A 25,707-nucleotide genomic window follows, 5' to 3' on the forward strand; every position below is an offset into this window, starting at 1 on the left:
CATAGCCAACCACTTTGATCTTCAAGAGGACCAATTTTATCCCTTACTATCCTCTTGCTCTTGATATACTTGTAGAAGCTCTTTGGATTTACCTCCTTCCTGACTACCAAAGCAATCTCACGTCTTCTTTTAGCCCTCCTGATTTCTTCCTTAAGTATTTTTTTACACTTCTTATACTCCTCAAGTACCTCATTTGCTCCTTGTTTCCTATACATTACATACATCTCTCTCTTCTTCTTTATCAGAGTTCCAATATCCCTAGAGAACCATGGTTCTTTATTCTTATTCACTTTGCCTTTAATCCTGACAGGAACATACAAACTCTGCACTCTCAAAATTTCTCCTTTGAAGGCCTCCCACTTACCAACGACATTCTTGCCAGAGAACAACCTGTTCCAATCCATGCTTTTTAGATACTTTCTCATTTCGTCAAATTTGGCCTTTTTCCAGTTAAGAACCTCAACCTGAGGACCAGACCTATCTTTATCCATGATCATGTTAAAACTACTGGTGTTATGATCACTGGAACCAAAGTGTTCCCCTACACACACTTCCGTCACCTGTCCTAACTAGTTTCCTAATCGGAGATCTAATATTGCATCCTCTCTCGTCAGTACCTCTACATATTGATTTAGAAAACTTTCCTGAACACATCTTATAAACTCTAACCCATCTAGACCTTTAACAGTATGGGAGTCCCAATCAATATGTGGAAAATTAAAATCTCCTACTATCACAACTTTATGTTTCCTGCAGTTGTCTGCTATCTCTCTGCAGATTTGCTCCTCCAGTTCTCGCTGACTATTGAGTGGTCTGTAACTTAACCCGATTAATATGGTCATACCTTTCCTGTTTCTCAGCTCCACCCATATGGCCTCAGTAGACAAGCCCTCTAATCTGTCCTGCCTGAGCACTGCTGTAACATTTTCCCTAACTAGCAATGCTGGCCCTCCCCCCCCCCCCCCCCCCCCACCCGTCATCCCTCTGCCTCTATCACGTCTGAAACATAGGAACCCTGGAACATTAAGCTGCCAGACCTGCCCCTCCTGTAGCCAAGTTTCACTAATGGCTACCATATCATAATTCCACATGTCATTAGCATTCATTTCAAGAAGACTAGCATATAAAAGGATGTAGTACAGAGGCTTTATAAGTCATTGGTTACACTTCACGGGGTATTGTGAGCAGTTGTGGGCCCCTTATTTGTGAAAGAAAGTGCTGGCTTTGGAGAGAGTCTGGAGGTGGTTCGTGAGAATGATCCCTGGAATGAAAAGATTAATGTATGAGTTGCATTTGATGGCTCTGGGCCTATGCTTGCTGGAGTTTTAAAAAAATGAAGGCAAATCTCATTGAAACCTTTCAAATATTGAAAGGCCTAGATAGAGTAGATGTGGAGAAGATGTTTCCTATAGTGGAGGTGTCTAGGACTAAAAGACACAGCCTCAGAATACGAGGACAGAGATAAGGAGGGAATTCTTTAGCCAGGGGTTGGTGAATCTGTGGAGTTTATTACTATAGGTGGCTGGGGAGGCCAAGTCATTGGTATATTTGAAGTGGTGGTTGATAGGTTGTTGATTAGTAAAGCATTGTTTAAAGTTTTGTGGAAAAGGTAGGAGAACAGGATTGAGAGGAATAATAAATCAGCCATTATGGGAGAGGAACATGGCCTAATTTTGTTCCAATGTCTTGTGGGTTTATGGAAATAAGCTTTGCTTTGATCTCTCTTCAACCCTCTGTTTTCCATGTCCTTAATTTTCACTGATGTGTTGCAGTTCTAGAAGTTGCAACAGCCTTTAGCAAAGTGTCCACTATAGCTAGATTTGACAGATTCCATCACCTAACCTCACCCTATTGTTACTGGGTACAAGCGTGCACTTGGTAAGAACAGCAGGTTGACTGTCATCAACCCTGAGGTTTTGGAGGCAGATGGCAAAGGTTCTGACAACTAAAGGAGATGATCTTTGCACAAAGGTAATGAGTTTGATGCTTGCTGCTCTTTTCCAAAAGCAATTGATGCAAGAGATAAATTGGGAATTTCAAAACTTTGTTTCATTTTTATTTGACAGCAAATCAGACCAAGATGAGTGGATGGAGTTGTGATATAAAAGACTCATGATTTGATTAAATGGTGGTGGAAACAAGGGGCTGAATGTCATTGTTCTGTTCTTATGGAGGTTGACAGAAGTACTACGAATAAGAGAAGTTAATAGCTAGCTAATGATTTGCAAACAAAGGTCTAGGAGAGAAGGTGAGAGGGAGTTAGTGACACTGGCTTTAGCACTGAACTGTTGAACAGAATGGGGGTTGTTCTCTTCCTGAGCTATTTCCCTAAACTCAATACAACAATTACTAATGTTCATTGGAGATTTCCTGCTTTTTCACTGCCCTGTTTTCTAGCTTTGGGGATGATGTCATTCATTTGAATGACAGTCAAGCAAGAATAGCATCGTAGCTAGAATAATGTGTGTGCTTTAGTCTGAGAACTGGATTATAATTTTTAAAATACATAGAATCAATAATACAGTGTATTCCAGTAAAGTGGGACACATCAGGACCAGTACATTTTGTTCCAATTAAGTAGCTGTCCCAATTAGCCAAAGTTTCTCGGAAACATTTAAAGCAACATTTGTTGCTTTAAAATCTTTGTGACCCAGCTTCTTAGCTATCTTCCCTGACTTGTTTTTTTAACATTGATTTACTGATGTGGACACCTTGTCCAGTTACAATAGGAAACCATTGACTGAGGACCTCTTCAACATCTGGGTCCTTACCTTTACACTTTCATTTTTGTGAAGTTCCCTGTTGTTCCTTGCATAATGCCCATTCTTCTTGCAAATGATCTTGCTGATGTATTAAGTGTGCAGTTGTAGATTTCAACACTCCAATTATCTCTGCTTGCTGACAATCAGTGGTGTTAGGCAGATAGCTTTTAATTTGGTCCAGTAGGATAATTTTTTTCGGCTGGTGTCAAATCTTTTTGTGGCATCTTGGTAAGGATCTGAACTTCTTTAAAATCAAAATTAAAAACCAAAGTGATCAAAAATCACTGCTTTTTGAATAAGCGTATGTTGGTCCAAAAGGACAACATAACACAAACACACGCAGCTGATGCTGTTTAAAAACTGTACACTTGAAGCACGGGTGTAATGTTTAATGGCTGCACAAGTGCATGTGACTGATGCTAGTTAGAAACTGTTCAGCAACAGTCTCTCGTCCCAATTAAGCATCATGGTAGCCCAAATAAATGAAGGGGATATCCTCTGTCTTTTTGATTAGTTTTTGTCCTTGTCTCAAACATGCAGCTACCCTGATTAACTGATGGCCCAATTAAGCGGAATCCATTGTATGTACTGATGGAATTGACAGCGAGAGTTTTATATATTTGTGAAGAACAAGAGTGTGCGGGGGAGCCATGGGGCAACTTATTTTATCTCATATTTAGAGTAAAGGTGTTTCTGTCTCTGTGTATGTTTTGAGGGGATGTGGATGTGATAGGGTTTATTTGTAGGTGTTGGAATGCTATGCATATATAAGGAGGTGAGATATTTGTTATTGAAGCAGAATGGCTATTTTTTGCATTTATTTGGAGGTAAAGGTAAGGAAGATGTATACTGTTGGGGCTCTTACTAAGAATGAAGTCTTAAGTAACTTTATTTTTAGAACAATCATGGCAAGGCATTGTAACTGAGGGAGAAGTGGAAAATCTCTTACAAAGTGGAGTGAGTAACAAGTTCTACAAATTATTCAGTGTGTGTGAAGGGTGAAATTGGACCCCACTCCTTAGTTTAAGGTTTCACTGTATACTGTAATCTCCCACAGTATGCTTGACGAGTTCTCCTATGAGTTGGATAGCACACAGTCACGGATGGATAATGTAATGAAGAAGCTGGCCAAAGTGTCCCACATGACCAGTGGTAAGTTTGAGGAGCTGAACTTTCTTAGACCAAAATGCATGAATCTAATTAAGCTCTTTGAATCTAATTATTTTCTTTGAACCAAAGCCTAAGAGAATGTTTGTCTTCCCTAGGTTTTTTTTTCTCGAAGAGAAACTGAGAGTGGAATTATTTAATATGCTGCAAGTTATGCAAGTTCTTGACTAATCACATCTAAGTAAACTTGTTTACTGTGAAAAGAATTAAAACTAATAAATTTTTCATTAAATACAACAACAAACAGTAATAATCATATGACAGAAATATTGTCAATACTATAAATCTGAAAAAAATGCTGGGAGCGGATTGCTGCTCAGCATCAGTGGAGGGTAAAAATTAGAGTTATTATTTCAGATAGAAAGTGTCACAGTACATGGAAGGCCATTTGACACTTTGTATAGCACCTTAAAAGTGTATTTAGTTATTCCACACTTGAGCATATTTTCTTTTTTGAGTACATTTCCAATTTATGGTTGACTTTGCCTAAGTAAATAACTGCTTAACTAAACAACACACACAAAATGCTGGAAGAACTCAGCAGGCCAGACAGCATCTATAGAAAAAAAGTACAGACAACACCTCGGGCTGAGTTCCTGTGACAGAAAGCCAAAACTGATTGAACTTCTGGACATTAGCCCTAATAGCATCTTTATGTTCCAATCTCTAATTTTGTGTTATTGCTCCAATGAAATGCTCTTGCTAATTTTTCCTCCATTGCTGTTACTTGTGACATTAGGTTGGGAATGGGGGGGAAGGGAACAAGAATAGTACAAGAACAAGTACAAAATGAGATGACCCAACACAAAAGGTGGTTAAAGAGTCAAGTTTAGAAGAAATAATGGTTATAGCACAATGTCGGTATATAAATAGGGTGGCATGAATAGCTTGAACAGAGATTCAGTGATTGATGACCCTTCATCAGACTGGGAAAGTGAGGAAATAAGCATGCTAAAGAAGAAGAGGGTGGAAAGAGCAGAAGGAATGGCTGATAGTATGAAGGTCACAATAGTCTGTGATAATTGGTTTTGGTGCTATTAGTTGAGGGAAGTACTTGTAAATCATAGTTGATCTGTCTGAAAGTATAGAACAAGCAGTAGAGAGTGATGAATAAAAATACATTGACAACATGCTGGAACTGATATTCAGAATCAAGTTTAACATCACTGGCATATTTTGGGAAATTTGTTAATTTTGTGGCAGCAGTACAATGCAATAATGATAAATATAGAAAAGAAACCAGAATTACAGTAAGTATATTAAATTAAATAGTTAAGTTTAAAAAAGAATTGGATAGGGTGTATAGACAGGAAAGGAATGGAGGGTTATGTGCTGAGGGGAGGTCGGTGGGACTAGGTGAGAGTAAGCATTCGGCACGTACTAGAAGGGCCGAGATGGCCTGTTTCCATACTGTAATTGTTATATGGTTAAAATATGTGGTGTAAAAGCAGAAATTTTTAAAAAAGTAGTGAGGTAGTGTTCATGGTTTCATTGTCCATTCAGAAGTCGGATGGCAGAGGGGAAGAAGTTGTTCCTGAATCACTGAGTGTGTGCCTTCAGCCTTCTGTACCCCCTTCTTGACAGATAACAATGAGAAGAGGGCATGTCCTGGGTGGTGGGGGTCCTTAGTGATGCATCCCACCTTCTTGAAGCACCACTCCTTGAAGATGTTTTGGATACTCTGGAAGTTAGTACTCATGATGGTGCTGACTAAGTTTACAGCTCTCTGCAACTTACTTCAGTCCTGTGCAGTAGCCCCTCATACCAGTCAGTGATGCAGCCAGTCAAAATTTTCTCCATAGTACACCTGTAGAAGTTTATGAGTGTTTTAAGTGTCAACCAAATCTCTTTGAACTCCTAATGAAGTATAGCTGCCACCTTGCCTTCTTTATAGCTGCATCAACATGTTGGGTCCAGTTTAGGTCCTTAGAGATATTGACACCCAGGAACTTGAAATTGCTCACTCTCTCCACTTTTGATCCTTCTATGAGGATTGGTTTATGTTCCTTTGTCTTGCCCTTTCTGAAGACCACTATCAGCTCTTTGGTCTTGCTATGTTGAGTGCAAGGTTATTGCTACAACATAACTGAACTACAACACAACTATGTTGAGGGCATACAGGAGCTGGTATATCTCACTCCTATATGCTCTCTCGTCACCATCTGAGATTCTACCAACAAGGGTTGTATCATCAGCAAATTTATAAATGGCATTTGAGCTATGCCTAGTCACATAGTCATGGGTATAGAGGGAGTAGAGTAGCGAGCTAAGCACATACCCCTGAGGTGCGCCAGTGTTAGTTGTTGTTGAGGTGGAGATGTTATTTCCAATCCACACAGATTTTGGTCTTCTGGTTAGGAAGTCGATTCAGAGTTCAGAGGCCCAGGTTCTAGAGCTTTTCAACCAGGACTGTAGGAATGATTGTGTTAAACACTAAACTGTAGACAATAAACTGCATCTGTTATAGATATTTGTATTATCCAGGTGATCCAAGGCCACGTGGAACACCATTGAGATCAGGTGTGCCATAGACCTATTGTGGTAATAGGCAAATTGAAGTGGGTCAGATCCTTCCTGAGACAGGAGTTGATTCTAGCCATGACCAACCTCTTAAAGCATTTCATCACCGTAGATGTGAGTGCTACTGGATGATAGTCATTACGGCAACCTACCCTGGTCTTCTTGGGCACTGGTATGATTGTTACCCTTTTCAAGTGGGTGGGAACTTCCAACTGCAGCAATGAGAGATTGAAAATGTCTAATTGTCCAAATTTATTCAGAACAAAATGCTGCAAATCTGAAATAAAGGAGAATGCAGGGAATACTCAGCAGCATTACAATCTGCATTACAAATGGATGCATTTGCATAAGAGCTGGTTGGTTCTGACACAAACTGAAAGGGCTGCTTATCAGAAAGTGTTGACTTCTATATTGGGTCTGGCAGGTGCTACATGCCAAGAAGGAAGGTGACATGCTGTTCTTTGCACCTGCTTTCAACTTTGTTGAGGCCACAGTGTGAGGGAGATTTAAAATGGTGACTGGAAACTCAGGGTCATCCCTGTGGACTGCATGGAGATGTTCAGCAAAGCAGTCACCAAATCTATTTGGATTCTCCAATGCAGGGGAGATTCATTATAAAAATCAAATACAATGCACTAAGTTTGAAATGCAGGTGAATCATTACTTCACTTGGAGGAACTGTATTTGAGTCCCTAGATGGTGAGAAGGAAAGGTTCCCTGTGCCTGAGAAAGGGTGAGTAGTTGGTGGAGATGTAATAGTGAACTGGAAGATTGTGGAAGAAACAATGTTTTACAAATGCTGGCAGGGGAGAGGAAGGAATGATGTGTTTGGTTGTGGACAGTCATTGAGGGAGCAGTAATTAAAGGATGAGCCACTAAATGCAGAGGCTAGTGGCTAAAGAGAGCCCCGTCTTTTCTCTGGCTCTAGGCAGAAGGTGTGAGGACAGAAATGTGTTATCACAGAGAAGGTATGATTGAGATCTCTGTCAGTTATGAGAGGATGGCATCTGATAAGTACAAGCACGGAAAGTATGATTATCAGAACAGCCAACCATAACAAAAGAATTGGATGAAGAGAATAGTGTGCTGGGAGGCGGTGTATTCAAGATAACTGGAAGTCATTGGTCTCGTAGTTGCTAACCTCTCCTCTCAATTGGAGACAGACATTAAGGAAAGGAAGAGTCAGATTTGGACCATGTGAAAGTGAGGGCAGGAGAGAAACTGGCAACCAGAATGCAGCATTAATACAGACTCAAATAAGGACTGGTCTGGAAATCCAAGAAAGAAATTGAACAATTTCAGATGACCAGCTTTACTTTTTTTGTAGCAGAATTGGCCAGTTCTGGTATAGGGTTATCCATCATTTTGTTTTCTCTCTGCATGGATGTTATATGACCTACTGAGTATTTACAAAATTTACATTTACTTGGATTTCCAACATCTGTTGTAACCTGCATCTCACAGGTTCAAACATCTGTCTCCAATTGAAAGGGTAGGTTAGCAACTAAAATCCACAGCTAGCCCAGTGACTTCTAGCCCAGTTTTTTTTTTGTCTCTCTGATCCCACCATTCATCATCCTCTTCACAGTCCCTCCAGACAGATCAATCAGATGACTCTGATTGGTCCCCATGCTATCACAGATGTTCTTTTCACCCTTGCCCCTCTTCCCAACTTAAAACACACACATTTTCTCAATTTTAAATATCTGATGAAGCAGAATCTAAAATGTTGAATTTCTCTTCACAGGAGTTGTTTTACCCTGTTCCTCATTTGGGAGTTTGTACCTTCAGGAAAACACAAGAGAAAACAGAACTAAAATCCTAGCATGAGTGTTGTTTATTACTGAACAAGACAAGCAATCTTCTCCAACTAAAACAGCTCCTATAATTTATGAAGGGCTCATGATCTGGGTGTATTCGTGAATTGTTATATTCAAGTCAGTGTCCTAGAAGCAAACTATAAAAATGATTTTTAAGTTTATTGGGACTGCTCAGGCTTCTGATAGTGGAGTACTATTCTGTATCTGTTTATCTTTTAGAATGTGTAGGAAGCTGGTTGAAAATACCCAAATATGGCAAGGGGTTTTGATTTGCAGCAGGAAGTTGCAGAATGGAACAGGAAGTGTGAAGGGGATCTTGACAGGAAATGACACCAGGATGTAAGTTGGTTTCCTGCCTGGTCACTGACTCATTCATTGTTAAATCCTTGAGAAACATGCAGAAAGTGATATATTAACAGCACATTGCACCAGTAGTCTGTGAAAACACAGGCTTGTAGCTTCACTTCTAACAAACATTGAGCGATATAGTTGCATTACTTATACTTAGTGACCGCTTTATTGGGTTCACCTGTACACCTGTTTGTTACATAATCAACGAATCACATGGCAGCCACTCAATGCAGAAAACCATGCAAACATCTTCAGACCAAACATCAGAATGGGGTAGAAATGTGATCTTAGTGACTTTGACTGAGAAATGATTGTTGGTGCCAGGCAGGGAGGTTTGAGACCTGGGATTTTCACAGACAGTGTATCTAGAGTTTACAGAGAATAGTGTGAGAAGCAAAGTGCATACAGTGAATTGCAGTTACTTGGGTGGAAACATCTTCTTAATGAGAGAGATCTAAGGAGAATGGCCAGACTGATTCAACTTGACAGGAAAGAGACAGTAACTCAAATAACCGTGTTAGAACGGGGTGTGCAGAAGAGCACCTTTGTATGCACAACACATTGAACCTTGAACTGGATAGGCGACAGCAGTGGAAGACTATGAACATACTCTCAATGTCCATTTTACTCGGTACAGGAGGTATGTAATTAAGTGGTCACTGAGTGTCTAGTTCAATGTTCTCAAAGGTAACATACTGTGTAGCAATGTTACAGACTTGATCGCTTGTAGAGAAAATGTAACTGAGGTTGCACCAGCACCTGTGGGTTTTCTGGTAATCGGTTATTTTTATCTCGTGTACTGAGATAACAGGATGCCTTCCAGAAAGATTATTCCATACATACCTCAGGGTAGTATACATGGAAAACAAAATGGATTAAAAAATATAGTGTTACAAATAAACTACAAACACCATGACAAGGTAGTTTGAGAGATCAAGAGTTTATCTTTACAAGGGATTTGTGTGAGTCTATAACAATGGAACCATGGGCCTGGTGGTACACGATTTCAAACCTTTTGATGATGGAAAGGGGGAGAATAGAGAATGACGAAGGTAGGGTGTTTTACACAGGTATAACTTGTGGAGGGCTGTTTCAAGAACGAAGAGGCAATTTGTATATCTGAAACAAGTTGTACAATTAGTCAGCTCCATGTTGGATACTAACCTCCATAATGTCCATTCTTAAGGACCCTCCACCCAGCCTTCTTTTCATTGTTATCTGTCAGGAAGGGAATACAGAAGCCTAAAGGCACACAGGAACAACTTCTTCCCCTCTGCCACCTTATTTCTAAATGGATATTGAACCATGAACACTACCTCACTTTTTAAAAAATGTGTATTATTTCTGTTTTTGCACTATTTAAATCTATTTAATATACATATATATACTTACTATATTTGATTTACTTGTTTTATTTTCTTTCTATATTATCATGTAATGCATTGATTTGCTGCTGCTAAGCTAACAAATTTCACGACACATGTCGGTGAAAATAATTCTGATTCTGGTTTTTGTGATATGAATGGGATATCCAACTCTCTGGAATTTCTTGCAATCCTGGGTAGAGCTGTTGCAATACCAAACAGGATGTATCAGGTTAGGATGCTTTCTGTAAAAATTGGTGAAGGTCACTGGGGACATGCCAAATTTCCTTAAGGCTAAGAGTAGGTTGAAGCATTGGTGTACTTTATTGGGCCTACATGGTTGGTCCAGGACAAGTTGTTGCTGATGTTTACACCAAAGAACTTGAAGCTCTCACCTAATTCCACCTCAATACCATTGATACAGATGGGGCATGTACTCTCTTCTGTTTCCTGAAGTAGATTAGCAGCTCCTTCGTTGTCCTGATATTGAGAGAAAACTTGTCTTGACACCAAGCCAGCTGGCTCTCAGTTTCCATCCTATGTTCTCTCCCATTATTGTTTTGAGGTCAGGCCTGGTACAGTGGTGTCATCCTCAACTTGAAAATGAGGTTTTAGCAGAATTTGGCCACACTGTCCTGTGCTTCCTGGGTGCATAGTATTGATCACAGGATCTTTGATGATAGGCTATTGCCTAAACAGTTAGTTTAGAGCCTTCCGTGCTGATGAATGATTTACAGTTCACACGTGTAGCACTGTGTTCCACCCATGCACAGAATGAATCATTAATTTCTGCAGATTGGTGGTTACTGCTGCCCACTGCAGGATATGAACTTCCTTTCCCTTGGGTAGCAAGTTTACTTGTAAGTGCTCATGCTGCAAGTTTTAGCATCAATATCTTCACTGTCTGGAAAAGCCCTGAGATCACAAGATGCAGGATTTTTTGATGTCTGCAGATGGAGCAGTCCAGGAATGGTGCTCTCAGATTTTCACTTCTGCACACAGTTGTCTTCAAACTCCTGTGGTGTGGTCAACACACACAAAATGCTGGTGAAACTCAGCAGAGAAGGCAGCATCTATGGAAAAGAGTTAATAGCCAACATTTCAGGACAGGACCCTTCCTACCCTTCCTTAGGTGTTGTCTAGGTCAGAGGCATAATAATCTTGTAATGCTGGTGCATAGAGACCTTCACTAATGTCAGTCAATTTTTTTCATTTCTCACAGATTCAGGGATTAGTCTGCTGTGCCTAAAAAAAAAAGTCTTCCAAATCTGGCTACAGTAGACCCATAAGTAATTAAGAATCCCTTTAATTAAGATGGGCTGCTTCCTGTTTTCATCCCTGCCTTCCTGTGTATGAGCTTCATTGTATGATAGGTGCATTCATGTGGTGGGTCAAGCATCAGCTAGAGTTGTGCCAAGGCAATGTACTTGGATCCTGACAAAGTGATGAATCTTACAGTGAGTGTCCCAGGTATTCTAGCATGGATAGTTGTACACCCAGGCAAGCTCCAGTTACCCCTGAAAGGAAGGTAATTCTTACCAGAAGTTGCTTAGGAAATAACTAAGGTACAGCCATTTTTAATTCTGTGATCTTGTTCACACAGGCTGTACATAACCCCTCAAAGAGTGACTTTCCTGATACCTCTCTCTAGTTCCCAAGAGCAAATGAACCAGACTTTTTTATGGTGCCTGTTTCAAGCCAGATGGTGCAGGCACATTTGAAGTAACTATAAGCCTGGTTATATTTGAATGTTGAGAAAATGTAAGCAGCTGATGTTTCAGGCTGAGAAGCGTCTCGACCCAAATCGTCGACTATATATTCTTTTCCATAGATGCTGACTGGCCTGTTGAGTTTGTCTAGCATTTTGTATGTGTTGCTATGGATTTCCAACATCTGTAAGTTTTCTTGTATATATGGAAAAAATGTGTAATTTTTTTTTGGAGATACAGGATAAACTAAACATGTAGTGTGCTGAGTGGAAGATTATTGTCATGGCATTGTTTACTTTCTCAGCCTTGTTCTCTCATAGAATAGGTGTCAGTGTATCAGTACTCAGGAGGGGTACAGTATTCTTGTTGGTTTATTTAGTGTAAAGTGTTTGTCTCACTTTGTTGTGTTCTGCTTTTTTCTGTTCACTCCTTGCATCTCCTCTCATCCTCATGTAACTGCACAAGGAGAAGTAGTCAGTTTTACATTAATGTTGATTCTGCCTTGACAGGTTACAAATGTGTTTGCTTTGTGCCTTTCATTATCTTGAATTGGCCTTGTGCAAAAACTGTTCTTGAAGTGTAATACACTAGGAAATAACAGTGGCCAACTCAGGCAATTAGATCTTACCAACAACAATGTGTGAATATAGAGCAAGTTATTTTAAGGTGCTGGTTGAGAGATAAGTATTAGCATTGGAGCACATGGAAGAAATCCCTTTTCCATCTGAAATGGAGTTCTTTTTTTGTCCACACCTCAGCCTACAGTCTAATCCCAGTGGTAGTATCTCCTTCATTGCAGACCTCCTTCCATGTGAGATGGCAATGCACAAACTTTGGACTTGTTTTTCACTTGGGCAAAATGTATCTACTATCTTAGTTAACAGTAGCCACTGTGGATAAGATGGATCTTCAATTAATCTGACTACCTGCCTGGTTATAACAACCAAAAGACACATTTGAAGTTCTGTTTAAACAAGATTGGAAGATAAAGTTACAATGATGCAAGCTCACAAGGAGATACGTAGAACATCACAGCAAAGGAACGGGCCCTTAAACCAACCGTGTCCATGATGCCAATCAAACTAATCCCATCTGTCAGCATAAGGCCCATACCCTCTACTCCCTGCGTGTTCATGTGTACGTTACTATTGTGTCTGCATCCATCACCTCCCCTGACAGTGAATTCCACGCAACTACCACTCTCAGTGTAAAAAGTTACTTCATAAATCTTTAAACTTTCCCTCTCTCACTTTAAATCCGTCTCTCGAAGCATTTGACATTTCTATCCTGAAAAAAGAATCTTATCTACCTTATCTATGCTTGCTATAATTCTATATTCTTTGTCAGGTTATCCCTCACCTTCCAAACTCAGACGTAACAGTCCAAATTTGTCCAGTCTCCTTATTACTAGTATATCCAATCTGGGCAATATTCTGGTAAACCTTGTTTGCATCCTCTCCAAAGCCTTCAGGTCCATCTTGTGTGACACCCAGAACCTTTAGCTAACCAAAAAATGTAATATGTATTCCCAACTTGCATACTCAGTGACACAACTGATAAAGGAAAGCATGCTGTACAACTCCTAGCCCATTGTGTTGCTTCTTTCAGGGCATAATGGACCTGCACCCCAAGTACATCAGTGCTCCTAAGGGCCCTGCCATTTACTCTATACTTGCATTTGAATTTAACTTCCAACACTCCCTATCATTGCTGTGCCCTAGTTTCCAACTGATCTATGTTCTGCTGTATCTTGTGACAACCTCAGTTCCTACAAGTCCACCAGTTTTCGAGTCATCTGCAAGCTTACTGATTAGGCCATCTGCACTTTCATCCAAATCACTTATTAATACAATAAAATAATAAATAATACAATTAATACAAACAACTGATCCTGAGAACACTAATTATTATAGATCTCCAGTTAGAAAAACACTCCTGCACCATTTCCACACAGCCTTCTATGACCAAGCTAATTTTGGATCCAATGTACCAACTCATTGTCGACCCAGTGTGCTTGCTCTTCTGGTCCAGTCTACCATGAGAGATATTATAAAGTGCTCACTGAAGACAATTTCATTGCCTTATTCTCATCCATCATCTCAGTCACCTCCTCAAAATATCTCAGATTACTGAGACATAACCTCTCTCTCACTCAAAGCCATGCTGGTTATTCCTCATAAGTCTATCCTTTTCCAAATGAGTCTAAGTCCTGTCCCTAAGGATCCTCTCCAGTAATTGCCTTAACACTGAAGCAAGGCTTTCTGACCTATAATTTCCTGGCTTGTTCTTGTTGCTCTTTTTTTTGTAATTCAAATTTTTATTATTATTTATTCTTAATTTACAAAGCAGCACAGCATATCATAGAGCAGATACAGTACAGCATAGTTATTCAGCCATCCCATGACAGGAAAACATGTAAAGCTAAGAAACAGAAAAAAACTTATAATTTAAGTTTAAATTAACATACAACCAAAATTGATCCCACGCATCTTGCACTTTTCCCTCACTGTTAATTCTTCCCAACATTTGTTCATATGATGAAATCTTAACCATTTTCTCAGTCCATTCCTTCACAGTGGGACATATGGGTTTTTTCCAGTTTTGCAGCTATGATGAGACCCACCTTTAAAATAGTAAATTTGTCATTGTTTACTTTAGGTATCATTGTCCTATCACCCAGGAGACAAAGCCGTGGGCACAAGGGCAGTGTAGGACCCGACCAATTCCCCAACACATCAAGAACTTTACACCAAAATGGATGAACCATAGAACACTCCCAAATCATGTGGAAAATATGTGCCCACCTCATTTTATATTTCCAGCATAAATGATTATCAACAATCCCCATTTTGTAGAGTCTAGTTGGTGTCCAATAATATCTGTGTACTATCTTATACTGAATAAATTTCCCTCTTGCTTCCCTAGTATGTCTACCCACATTTGATAAAATATTTGACCACTCATTATCTTCAATATTGCTTCCAAGATCCTTCTGCCATACTGCTTTGAAATTGTTACACGGTTCACCCACAGAGTGCTTGAACATTTTATAAAACGCCAATGCTTTATAAACTTCCTGTGGTAGTGTAAAGTATTCAGTTAAAGGGTTACTTTGTGGGCCACCATTCTTGAATATGCTACTAATGCAATGTCTTATTTGTAAATACTTCCAGAAATTCCCTTTATCTACAAAGTTAAATTTCCTTTGCAAGTCCACATACGACATAAAAATCCCATTCTCATAGAGATCACCTACTTTAAACTTCCTTCTTTCCTGTTCTTTCCTGTACACCATTCTTTTCCCAATGCATATCGCAGGGTTATTCCAGAGCGAGGAGTATAACTGATTTAAATGTGACATTTTGCAAGCTTTATGAATTGTACTCCACACACTCCTTGAGTGAAATAGTATAGGTTTTAGATTACAACACACACAAAATGCTGGTGGAGCACAGCAGGCCAGGCAGCATGCTGCCATTAGATGCTTCCATTCTTTTCCAATCTTTTTATTATTATTATTAATATCAACATAATAAGATTAATACATAGATAATGGGATTACAAACATACAAATTTAAACTGAACATGAAAGGATACATAAGCAATAGTTACAATATAAATGAGTCTTCCCAAATCATGGACGATATAAGTAACATATAAACAAAGCAAAACTCAGTATATCATAATATATATTTTAAAAAAACAGAAAAGAGAAAAAGGAAAGAAAAAATTATGCTAGAAAAACTAATCTAACAACCTAATAACTAATAAGGAAAAAAAAGGGAAAAAAATAATGATGAAAAAAAAAATGGGCTGTTTATAATATCTAACAAAAATACAAAATCATCAGTGTCGTCAACTCTGATCCTCTCAACATATGTAAAATCAAAACTGGAAAAACAAATAGGCTTGGAACAGGGTCACATTACATCATATGAAAATATTGAATAAATGGTCTCCATATCTTTTCAAATCTAATATAAGGGTCAAATACAACACTTCTAATTTTTTCTAAATTTAGACATAACATAGTTTGAGAAAACCAATGAAATACAGTAGGAGGATTAATTTCTTTCCAATTCAACAAAATAGATCTTCTAGCCATTAATGTAAGAAATGCAATCATTTGACAAGCAGAAGAGGATAAATGGACTGAGTCCGTCATTGGTAAACCAAAAATTGCAGTAATAGGATGAGGTTGTAAATCAATGTTCAATACCGTGGAAATAATATCAAAAATGTCTTTCCAATATTTTTTCAAAAGCGGACAAGACCAAAACACGTTAAAGGCGCTATCTCAGAATGACATCTATCACAAATAGGATTTATATAGGAATAAAAATGAGCCAATTTATCCTTGGACATATGAGCCCTATGCACAACTTTAAACTGTATTAATGAATGTTTAGCACATATAGATGATAAATTAACTAATTGAAGAATTTTATCCCAATTCTCAATAGGGATAGTAAGGTTAAGTTCTCTTTCCCAATCATTTTTAATCTTATAGAAGGGCTCTGAACGTATCTTCATAATTATATTGTAGAGTTTTGATATTACCCCTTTCTGAGAAGGATTTAGTTCTAGCAAATTCTCCAAAATACCCGAAGACTCAAGATTTGGAAAGGTAGGAAGTACAGTATTTAAGAAATTCCTAATCTGTAAATACCTTAAAAAAATGAAACCTAGGCAAATTATATTTATTAGATAATTGTTCAAAAGACATAAAACAATTATCCAAAAATAAATCAGAAAATCGTAGTAATCCTTTAGTCTTCCAAGCTGAATAAGCTTGGTCTATAATAGGATAAAAAAAAGAAATTGGATACAATAGGAATATTTTTTAAAAAATTAGTCAACCCAAAAAATTTCTGAAATTGAAACAATATACGTAAAGTATGTTTAACTATCGGATTGTCAATTCGTTTCTGCAATTTAGAAAGAGCAAAGGGAAGAGAAGACCCTAAAATAGAACCCAATGAAAATCCTTGTACAGATTTAATTTCCAGGTTCACCCAATAAGGGCTAAAAGATAAATCCCAATCCTTTAACCAACATATCAAATATCGGATATTGACTGCCCAATAATAAAATCTAAAATTAGGCAATGCCAATCCACCTTCCTTCCTTGCCTTCTGTAAATATTTTTTTACCTAATCTAGGATTTTTATTCTGCCATATATATGAGGAAATTTTTGAATCAACATTAGCAAAAAAAGATTTCGGAATAAAAATTGGTACCGCTTGAAGTATATATAAAAACTTGGGTAAAATAATCATCTTAATAGCATTAATCCAACTTATCAGAGATAAAGATAATGGTGACCATTTAGTGAACAGACATTTAATCTGATCGATTGGGTAAAAAATTAATCTTAAATAAGTCCTTATAATTTTTTTGTGATTTTAATCCCTAAGTATATAAAAGTCATTAATTAATTTAAAAGGTAGATTTCCATACATTGGAACCTGTCTATTTAAAGGAAACAATTCACTCTTATTAAGATTTAATTTATACCCAGAAAAATTACTAAATTGAGCCAACAATGATATAACTGCAGGAATGGATTTCTCAGGATCAGAAATAAATAATAATAAATCATCTGCATATAATGATAACTTATGTATATCCGTCCCACGAGTAATGCCAAAAATGTTTGGTGATTCTGTGATAGCAATTGCCAAGGGTTCTAAAGCAATATCAAATAATAATGGACTAAGAGGACAGCCTTGTCTAGTACCCCGAAATAAACGAAAAAAGGGAGATCTCTGATTGTTAGTAAAAACTGAGGCTACTGGAGTATGATATATCAGTTTAATCCAGGAAATGAATGTCGGACTAAAATTAAACTTCTCAAGCACAGTGAATAAGTATGGCCATTCAACTCTATCAAATGCTTTCTCCGCATCTAATGAAATGACACATTCTGAAGTGCTATGTGAAGGAGTATAAACAATATTCAATAATCTCCTAACATTGAAAAAAGAATAGCGATTTTTAATAAAACCAGTTTGATCTTGCAGGATAATTTGAGGTAATACCTTTTCCAGCCTGGATGCCAGTAACTTGGAAAAGATCTTGGAATCTACATTCAATAAGGATATTGGTCTATAGGATGCACAGTCAGTAGGGTCTTTATCTTTCTTCAATATTTAAGAAATGGAAGCTCTATAAAAAGATTGTGGCAGATTACCCAATCTAATTGCTTCTTCAAAAACCCTGCATAACCAAGGAGAAAGAGTAGAGGAAAAACATTTTTAAAATTCTACTATATACCCATCTGGACCTGGTGCTTTCCCAGAATTCATAGAGGAAATAACCCCTTTAATTTCTGCATCCATAATAGGAGTCTCTAATATTGAAAGATCATCTGATGATAATTTTGGAAAATTCAATTTCCCAAGAAAATCATACATGATATTATAATCATGAGGGAATTCAGAATGATACAGGGAGGTATAAAAATCTTGAAAAGATTTGTTTATCTCATCATGGTTAACTGTCAGATCACCATTCTGCTGATGAATCTTAATAATTTGGCGCTTAACCAAAGCATTCTTCAATTGATTAGCTAACAGTTTACCCAATTTATCATTATGTATATAAAAATCAGATCTGGTTTTCATTAATTGATTTTCAATCGAAGATGTAAGTAATAAACTATGTTCCATTTGAAGTTCAACCCTTTGTTTGTAAGCTCCTTACTAGGAGCAGTCGAATATTTCTTTTCAATCTTTAATTTTATCAACCAATAAAAGAGTTTCCTTCTTAGTGCGTTTTCTCAAACCAACGGAATAGGAGATAATCTGTCCACGTATATATGCTTTAAAAATGTCCCAAAGTGTTCCGCAAGAAATATCATCCGTGGAATTAGTTGAAAAGAAGAAATCGATCTGTTCCTTCATAAATTTAATGAAATCCGGATCTTGCAGTAAGGTAGAATCAAATCGCCATTGTCTAGCACTAGAAGCTGTATCCATAAATTTAATAGAAAGTTTTAATGGAGCATGGTCAAAGATGGCTATATCATAATTACAACCAGTTACCGATGGAATAAAACAAGAGTCAATAAAAAAATAATCAATTCTCAAGTAAGAATGATAAATGTGAGAAAAATGAAAACTCTTTGTCCTTAGAATGCCGAAATCTCCAAATATCAAAAATTCCATTATCAGTCAAAAAAGAGTTAATATAAGTGGCCGACTTATTAGGTGAAGTCTGAGTAGATATAGATCTGTCGAACAAAGGATTTAAATAACAATTAAAGTCACCACCCATTATTAACCTATATTCATTTAGATTAGGTAGAGAAGTAAATAAGGACTTAAAAAAATTGGGATAATCCACATTTGGAGCATAAACATTAACCATAGCAACCTTTTTGTTAAAAAGTAACCCAGTAATTAACAAAAATCTACCATTCGGATCCAAAAAAATATTGTATTGGACAAATGCAATAGAGGAGTCAATAAAAATTGAAACTCCCTTTACTTTAGCATTCAAATTCGAATGGTACTGTTGATCCCTCCAAAACCTAAAAAAAATGATAATTGACCTCTTTCTTCACATGAGTTTCTTGTACAAAAATAATATGAGCATTGAGTCTTTGGAATACTTTGAAAATCTTTTTCCGTTTGATCGGATGGTTTAAGCCATTAGTATTCCAAGAGACAAAATTAATGGTCTGAGCCATATTTCTGAAATCAATCCTTTGGTATGTAAAGGGTTAACCAAATTGTGAACTCATGCACCCGGAAGGGAAACAAAAATAAGGGGCGGACCCAGAAGTGACGACATCGTGGACATTTTAGTAGTTTAAAATCAGCCTAAATGAAAAAACTGATAAAAAGAACATTAGATTTAGAAAAAAAAAACCCACCCCCCACCCAAGAAGAGGAAGCCCCTCCCAAGCCAGGAAAAGGCTGGGAAGAAAGAGGAATGAAACTAAATCTACCCCCATATCAGCAGAAGGCAACTCCATATATAAAGGAAAAAAAAGATCCACTCAAACTCCAAAAAAATTAATGATCACTATACTAAAACAAACTTCTTAATATAATTGCTAGTAAAAAAACAAAAAGAATATAATCACTAGTAACTTATAAATCAGGTCAAAACCCAAACAAACCAAAAAAAGAATTTAAACTGTGATAAGAAATGCATCATAGGAAGATGACGAAGAGAAAAAAAAATGGTGAAATCAAAAAAAAGCAAAAAATATTTTAGAGAAGAAACCGCCATCTTAGTAAAAAAAAATCACCTTCGAAGGATTAATAATAATGACCAAAGATAAAGTACAGTGGTTAAAGTAAGTAAAATAAAAAGATTAGTACGTTGAAAAAAAACTTTAATTAGAATATAAAATATACAGTAAACCTACACCAATAGCCAGAACCAAAATCTGGTTTTGGAAACAAAAACTATCTTGTAACGACCAAAATCACTCATTTATTAGAGACGAGAATCCGAAGCAGTAGGGTAGTTCTCATCCAGAAAGCTTCTCGCTTCAGATGTGGAGAGAAAAACACTCTGTGGTGCATTCGGAGGCAAGATTCTAAGCTTCGCAGGGTATAAGAGCGCAGGTTTTAGATTTTTCTCATAACATTCGGACATCAGAGGTTTAAAAAGAAGCCGAATCTTCATTACTTCTGGACTGAAATCCTCCACTAATCGAAAATCGAATTCTTGGAATTTGACCACCCCTAAACGCCGAGCCACATGAATAAGTTGCTCTTTGACATGCATATAGTGAAATTGGACAATTACAACCGGTGGTTTAGCTGAAGAACTTGGTGATAGGCGCATAATTCTGTGAGCGCGATTGAGTAACTGAGGACTGTCTGGGGAATACAGAAGGGAACGCATCCTTTAAAAGTTGAGCAAAATACTTCGAGTGGTCCCCTTGTTCAATACCTTCCGGGAGACCAAGTATGCGTAAGTTCTGTCTTCTGGGCCGATTTTCAAAGTCGACGCTCTTGGCTTTAAGTGTTTCCACCTGTTTAATCGTCGAAGATAATTTCTGCTCCAGTTTTTCGATGATCAAGTCTCGCTTCTGAGCATCCTCTTGCAAAGTTGCAATTAGAACTTGCTGCTGGTTAACTACTGAATCAGTCTTATCCATATAATCCTGAAAAGCCTTTATATCTTGTTTGAAAATTTGTCGTTCTTCAAATTTTTCAATTAAAAGCTCCAATAACATTTCATAAGCCAATTCAGTGCACTTAGATTGGTCTTTTTCTGCCTTCCGTTCCCGTTAGAATCTTTCCCAGGGTCTCGCCCTTTAGATCTCAAAGCCATTTCTGTACTCATTTCTTCAGAATACGCAATAGACTCTTAAAGGTAAGTCCAAAAAAGTAGCAAGAATCTTTTGGTGTAGGTAAAAGTAAGTTAAATAAGGGTGATCATAGGTTAAAAAAAGTAAAGGTTAAGGAGTGAATCTGAAACAGTGCTCACTCCATGAGCGTCTCCTGCTGACTCCACCATTAGATGCTGCCTGGCCTGCTGTGTTCCACCAGCATTTTGTGTGTGTTGTTGTTTGAATATCCAGCATCTGCAGATTTCCTCGTGTTAGGTTTTAGATTATTCATGTTTTCCATATGTTGTGAGAGAATGTTAAGGGGAGAATGTGGTGCAGCCAAGCTGTGTTCCATAACTACCCAATCTAAATCAACATCAGCCCTGTCCCAATGTTTAGCTAACTTGGTCATTTCAAACGATAATTTATATACCCTGATATCTGGTAGACTGAGCCCACCCATGTCCCTGGACATACACATCTTACTTATTTTAATTCTGGGCTTCTTCTTATCCCTTAGAAAGTCACTAATAATTTTGTTGTGTTGCTTGTAGATCGAATCTGAAATATTTAAAGGAAGCATCATAGAAAGATAGTTAAACTGAGGTGCTATGACCATTTTAACTACATTGACTGTACCCCAGAGTGGCAGTCACGGTGCCCCCCACTTATTCAGATTATTTCTTATCCTACTCAATAATGGATCATAATTTAAAATAATTATTTAATCCAAATTCTGACCTTTCTTAAACAAAGGAACAACATTGGCTATTTTCCAGACTTCTCAGTGCAAGAGCTGGAGCATTGTGACTAAACACTTCCTTCTTTGCTTGGCTTTGTCTGGAATGAGCCAAATGACAAACCTAGTCTAATGAGGGTGGTGGAGGATAGTGTTAGGAAAGAGTTTGTAAGGTCACTCACCGTACAATCAAAACCAACTGGAAAAGACACTTGTCTTCTGTATGATGCATTCTTTGTACCTGACATAAACCAGACCAACTTCCCTTATCCTCAACAAGGAAAAGGAAAATAGATTTTTATTCAGCTTTTCTTTTTGTTTCATCCTACAGATCGACGGCAATGGTGTGGAATCATCGTTCTACTAATCATCTTGGTTGTGGTGCTGATACTGTTATTTACTCTCTGACCTGAACTGTTTGTGCAAGGGATAAATAGAGGAAGAAGCAGTGGTAAGAGGGAGGACAGCAGAACCTGCCACTCTCTGGTGCTACTGTCTAGGCTGACCAGACCCTGGGCCTTTGGTTGCTGAGTATGAAAAGTTTGTGCACCCCACCCATCTTCACTGCAATCACTGTTATTTTTTTACCTGCAGGGTCACTGCTGAATGTCTCGATTTAAATTGTCCATTCACAAAAATGCTGAGAGATTTACCCAAGGTCATGTGAACATTGGAAGTATAGGGTTGCACCCAGCGTTGTTCCCCACAGGATAGAAGAATATTGTTTTCCATGGATTTGGGAAAGAGGGTTTTAGAGGCTTTGGCTTCCTAGTAAGTTTATATTACTCCTAGAAGTAGTGCCCTTGATGGTTTGAGTGTGTACAGAAGGCTGGTGGGTACACTGCTGGCCAAGCAGACCACAAGACCCCAGTTTTAAGTATTGGTTTATGCAGAGTCAGCTAATTATAATTGGTCACAGAAGTAGTAGAATTAAAATCAGACTCCTGCTATTTGCCGTACTATGTGCAGATCAGAGGTATGGCTAGAATTGTGCTAGGCTGCGGTGCTTTCAATAATTAAACAACTTGTGTAGACAACAGCAGTTATTGAAAGCTATAATCACTGCTATCTCTGATTTCCACAACCCTTTCAACAGAGGAGAGAGGAATCTGTGATTAGGTTTAGATCATGAATGACCATATCCAGATATTTTGTGAGAATTCACAATGCAGAAACTCCTAGCATTAATTATTCCTCTTGGGAAATGGTTACTCAAGTGTTATGCAGGAACAAAATATGTGATGGGGTCACAGGTAGACATTAAAGTGTTGGACTAGTATAGTGCAGACCATTAGCCTCATGTATCAGAAATGAAGAATCTGGAACTGTCTGCAACAATCTCATGTTTCTGTTGTGGCTGACCCACGTCTGCTTGTCTAACAGGCTGGGTAATGAGTTCACAAATGTGAAACTGCCATGGGCTTGGAAAATGCTATTCACAGGTGGTATTAAATTTATTTCTTGACCTCAAGTTTCTGTGCATTGTAGCATTTCTCTGCACTGGCATGTGACTGTGTTCAAATGTACTCTACCACCCCTATACATTTGAATAGCAACAGAAATCCCACAGTACTTGCTTTTTTTTAAACATGATAGATGGAATGAAGTGAGGGGCTAGAGTATGGGGTTTGAGGTGGAAGGGGTGAAGTCATCCCCAGGTAGAATATTCTATACTCAGAGAAATTCAGGTAAATACAGTATTAATTTTCAGTTAGTTGGTAACTGTTTTCTTGTCCTTCCTCATCCTGCCATAAAACCATCTTTCCTGCAAGTTCAAACAGACCATATATGCCTCTGTTATTTCTCAGTCCACTTCTTTAAATGACGGATGAAAGTTCAAGGTAAACTAGATGCTCTGAGGTTGTCACCATCAAGTTGTTCATACTGTTTTTATCTCCGTGGCACATACACATCATACCTTTGATTAGCACTGACTACTCTGCAGTCTTTTCTCCAAACAAAGCTGGTGTCTTTTGGCCATCACACAGTTCCAGAGTCTCCTTTCTTACCATAGGAGAGAGCCAAAGGTAACAGTTACACTGCCAGTAAATGACACATAAAAGAACTTATCAGAACCAGTTAGGTCCATAGGCCTCCCTTTCTCTCTCCCAAAACAATTTGTACAAAAAGGCTGAACAGCACCCCCCCCCCCCCCCGTAAACCCTTTGCATAGCTGAACTGCTGCAGGTTAGGCAGTGTTGGTGTTAGAACAGCTGACATTTGCTTGTGCCCTGATACTTTGTGGGAAAGAGAGCCAGACAGGCTGCCAACTGCAGTACAGCAGGTGTGAATGTACCTGGTTTTATCTGTAAACCCAGTGGGACTGGGCTCACCCTGCACATAATCACAAGCTGAGTAGCCACAGTAAACAGGGCGATATTTGAAATTAGAGGGTGAACAGAAGATAAATAATCTGAAGGGGAGTTATATTTAGTTAAATCATTGAAGGACTTGATAGGAGGACACAGGCTGGAAATGCTTGTACACATGGTCATAGCTACAAAGGGTACACAACCATTTTGGATTTCAGTACTTCACACCACTGACCAGACATTTTCATTGCTGAGTTGTTCGGTTAAAGTCACTGTTGAGGAAGACTAGAGACACACCCTGGCCTCAACAGTTTGAAGTGGTTGAAAATGCCATAACTGGTATTGGTAAAGAGCTGTGACGTAATGTGGGTGGATGGTAAAGAAATGCTCAATAACCATTGTCTAATTGAACACTGGAATTGACTCAAAGGCCTAACAGGCTCCTGCTGTTAATTATTTTTGTAAAACCCAAGAACCAAATTAAATATTTTAATTTTTTCAATACAGTACCAGCATGAGATATACACAGATGATTTTAAAAGAAAGACTTTAAGGTGGTTATATGATAACAGAAATATTTAAATCATAAATATTTTGTTGTTCTAAACTGGCCAGTGTGACGTTAAGATGTTCCAGATATCTTTGGGTGAAATGTTCATATCAGACTATTGTACTTGTGGCTTGATGTTATCTTGCAGAATCTCACAGTTCAGGCATTGATGAAAGCTTCACAGAAATGAAGCACTGACCACTAACACCCAACTTCCATAAAATCCAAACACCTGTTGGAGTTGTGGTTGCTCAGTTTGACAATGAGGAGGCAACATCTGCACTTTGCATGAAAGGAATTTGACAGAATAGATTGCCATCAGTCATTCTAATGTGTGGGCTTTAGGTCTGATCAATACTTACCCTCAACCAGCTGCTTTCCTTGGGAGGTCTACTAACAATTCTCAAATCAACATCATACATTAGGGTTTGACTAATTTGTCAAATTGGCCTTCTCTGCTGCATTAGTGTCAGGTGTTGCTTACTGGCAAAGCCATGCATTCGAATTCCAGTCCAGAGCCCTGAAACCAGTGCAGTACCTGGGGAGGGCTATGCTTTCCACAAGCCACCACCTTTCAGATGAAACGTCCAACTGAGGTCTTATCAGTTCTTTTGGATGGATAGAAAATAAAAGATCCCACTGCGCTATCCTAAAGAACAGAGCAGAAATAAATCATGGTAGTTTGGCCAGTTTTATTCCTTCATGTGCATTGGGAAAACCCAGTTCTCTGGTTAATGTTAGATTGCTGTTTGGGATCTTGGTGTGCACACATTGCATGTCATACTTCCTACATTACAGCAGCAATTGCAGTTGAAAAGTATCTAATTGACCATAAAGTGTTTGGATTGTTTTTAAGTTGGTGAAAGGTGCTATATAAGTGCAAATCTTTACAAGATTACTGTGTGTCTTTTTTCATATAAACAATGATGTGATTTACAAATAAATGATGCATGATAATACTCATGTGTTTTCTTTTCTGGCTACTAACTTATTTTGAGATTCTGATTCCTGATTCTGGATAGCCCAGCTAGGAGAAACATTGTCCCTACATCTACCCAAGCTTCATGAGAATTCCTGTTTTCAATGAGTTAACCTTATTCTCTAAACTCCAGAGTTT

General features: G+C 38.1%; 1 protein-coding gene across 5 annotated transcripts in view; it reads left to right on the plus strand.

Annotated features, from left to right (window-relative positions):
• The window catches only part of LOC132402200 (syntaxin-6-like), a 43,758-nt gene extending 18,209 nt beyond the window's left edge, over nucleotides 1-25,549 (plus strand). For 3 of the 5 annotated variants that reach the window (XM_059984912.1, XM_059984916.1, XM_059984915.1), the window contains 2 exons: nucleotides 3,820-3,914; nucleotides 8,197-8,406. In XM_059984912.1, the coding sequence (XP_059840895.1) occupies nucleotides 3,820-3,914; nucleotides 8,197-8,279 (178 nt within the window). In that variant the 3' untranslated portion in view covers nucleotides 8,280-8,406. Of the gene's footprint in view, nucleotides 1-3,819; nucleotides 3,915-4,027; nucleotides 4,161-8,196; nucleotides 8,407-22,059 lie in introns of those variants that run through there. The other 2 variants (XM_059984914.1, XM_059984913.1) reach the window with 2 other exon arrangements.
• Nucleotides 25,550-25,707: the final 158 nt, after the last annotated feature.

This window comes from Hypanus sabinus, chromosome 11 (genome assembly GCF_030144855.1).
Source record: "Hypanus sabinus isolate sHypSab1 chromosome 11, sHypSab1.hap1, whole genome shotgun sequence".
Lineage (NCBI taxonomy): Eukaryota > Metazoa > Chordata > Chondrichthyes > Myliobatiformes > Dasyatidae > Hypanus > Hypanus sabinus.